Below are 2,532 nucleotides of genomic sequence, written 5' to 3' on the forward strand. Positions count from 1 at the left end.
TAAGTCCGAGCAAGCAATAAAACTAGACCTCATTATAAGTTATCCTTTTTTTGATAAATAGCCGATTCTCATAGTAATAATTAGATTTAAACCTTCGCACGATGGAGCAGAAAGAGCGGAGTTCATTGACATATATCATGAGATCGATCGAGTAACAAACAATAATAAGTACAAGTGTTGAGGGCATATACATCCATTACTTAACAAAGGCCTCGACGTTCGACGCCAGAAATCATGCATGTACCGAATGATAATAATTTAGAGATTGGCGCAGTCTGCGGGTGCCAATGTGAGCTGCATGGCGCCAAGATCGTATTCGATATGGAAGTTTTGCTGTGCGATATTACCGAAGATGTTGATTCCAATTCCATCGCTGGATATCAAAGCCAGACACAGAACATTGGTGGCAGATTCGATGAAGGCATTTGACTTGTGAAGAACGACCGCCGCGCCGCCGGAGAAGTGGAAGGTTATATCAGGGAATTTTGCATTATTTCCCCCTTCACCAGACACATCGAAGCACAGACTGAATACCCCTTCGGGATCCGTCACTCGCGGAAGCTTCACGCTGCTCACAACCTTGCTTGTCACGGACTGCAATGCCTCATCGTCAATGAGAGTGAGGGTGGTGCCGGAGTCAATGATGATATTGCCCCCAATATCCTTGGCTTTTTTCGCATTTGTCGACGCTGCCGGCTTCACGTTTACTGCTCCGGCTTGTCCGGACACGCTAATCTGCTCGAGGCTGAGGAAGTAGAAGGTGTCGGGGTACCCGGGGATCAACGGAGTGGTGACCGCGCCATTGGAGCCACCTGGGACGACTGCGTTCGAGCCGAAGTTAAGACGGCTAGTGGCAGATGTTTGGTCTGCGGAAGGGAGGCAGTAGGAGAACTTATTATCGATGGCAGAGCCGAGTTGGCGGATGAGAGAGAGCTGCCCTCCCCCGAGGCCAACGAGACCTCCGTCGTTCTGATCAAAAGTTCCATTGCTGCGGTGGGTACAGCCGAAGAAGCTTTTGGGAAATTGTACGCGGCGGCCGCCGATGGCGTCGAAGCTGATTGTCTCCGTGGAGAGAAAGCCATCAACGAAGGATCCATCACCATACGCATAGTTATACTCGCACTGGGATTCAGAACCGCAACTGCCCTGTGGTAAAGCAGAGCAAGATTCTGCCTCGCAAGAGACGACTTTGTAGGTGGAGGAGGCTTGCGGGTCGAATAAGGGGGCTGACTGGTGGTAACACTCGTCGCATGGCTTGCATTGGATCCAAATAAGGTCGCTGCCGGTGTCGGCGATGGCGAGGATCTTCTCAGCAGGAGATCCCAAGTAGATGCTCATCAGATACTCGAAGGTATTTGGTGTGATATCGGAGTAGAAGTTGTCAGCAGCTGCGGGGGCTGATGCAGGGGATTCGGAGAGTGTGCTTTTTTGCATGGCTTGTCGGAAGTAGGTGGCGCGGGCGCGGGAGCGTTGGGCGGCCGCTTTGAGGCGGGAGTAAGCAGTGGAGGTGGGGTCGTAAAAAGGAGATTTTGGTGAATCGCGGTGTATGAGCTCCATGGAAAATCCGCCCTTGCTGTATACGAGAAGCGGAAGTAGCCCAGCAGCTGAGAGGATGAGAAGGGAAACCACCACAGAAGACGCCATTGTCAACTCCTTGTATCTTAAACGTTACTACAATTCCTTACTGCTTTTGTCGGAGTTGCTGTGAATTGTGATGCATGCAACCCATTTATATTTATATTGCTCGAGAGAAATGGGGACGAAAGAAGTATTCACATTTCCCTTTCATTTTCACGCAACGTTAATTAATAATCTCCAACATAAACAGTACGTACGTCCCATTGCCTACGGGACGGAGCTGATCAGTGGTAACCTTCCGTAGCCTCCCTGCAACCAAAATATAATAGGTTAAATCTTTCTTTAATTAAAAAATAGTAAAATCATAATTTTATTACGTGTTTAACTAAAACCAACAAATTATGGAACGAGTCCATTCATTTGAGGCAAGCTTAAATTTTCGTTTGGGGAGAGCGTTTGCAGGACGTTTTGTTAGCTTAATTCAATATTTTTCTTATTTAGTTTTTTGTTTTGATACAAGCATTTTTTTGTTTGATTTTTTAAAAATTATCTTATATATAATAATCTTAGATCCAGGCACCTATACACGCTATATTATCTAACTTAGATTTTGTTTGAGATAATTTTTTTATTGTTTAAAAAAATAATTCAAATAATATTTATATTTTGAAATAAATAAATAATAATAATAATAATAATAATAAATTATCGAAAATGAAACTTAAACGTGCTAATAATATTAATTACTTGTTAGAAAATTTAATGTAACGTGGCAGACTGATTCTAAAATAATAATAATAATAATAATATTGCGCTTGTCATATTCAGTCTTGTTGTTCTGGCTAACTAGAAGGCCAATCAATGAGCTCCTACTTTTCGTGAGCAATATCATGATGATGGTGCTTGTTTTTCCCAATTTTCTTCTGATTATGCACATCATGTTAATCTTATAGA

General features: G+C 43.6%; 1 protein-coding gene across 1 annotated transcript; it reads right to left on the bottom strand.

The window, feature by feature from the left end:
* Nucleotides 1-258: 258 nt before the first annotated feature.
* Nucleotides 259-1,644, bottom strand: LOC110108347 (aspartic proteinase CDR1-like). Its single transcript, XM_020838957.1, has one exon. The coding sequence runs from the start codon at nucleotides 1,642-1,644 to the stop codon at nucleotides 259-261; it is 1,386 nt and encodes a 461-aa protein (XP_020694616.1).
* Between the last annotated feature and the right edge of the window lie 888 nt (nucleotides 1,645-2,532).

The sequence above is a fragment of the Dendrobium catenatum genome, unplaced genomic scaffold (assembly GCF_001605985.2).
Source record: "Dendrobium catenatum unplaced genomic scaffold, ASM160598v2 fragScaff_scaffold_134, whole genome shotgun sequence".
NCBI lineage: Eukaryota > Viridiplantae > Streptophyta > Magnoliopsida > Asparagales > Orchidaceae > Dendrobium > Dendrobium catenatum.

Coding starts and splice junctions, on each gene's coding strand:
- LOC110108347 (XM_020838957.1), bottom strand. CDS start 1,644: ATGGCGTCTTCTGTGGTGGTTTCCCTTCTCATCCTCTCAGCTGCTGGG.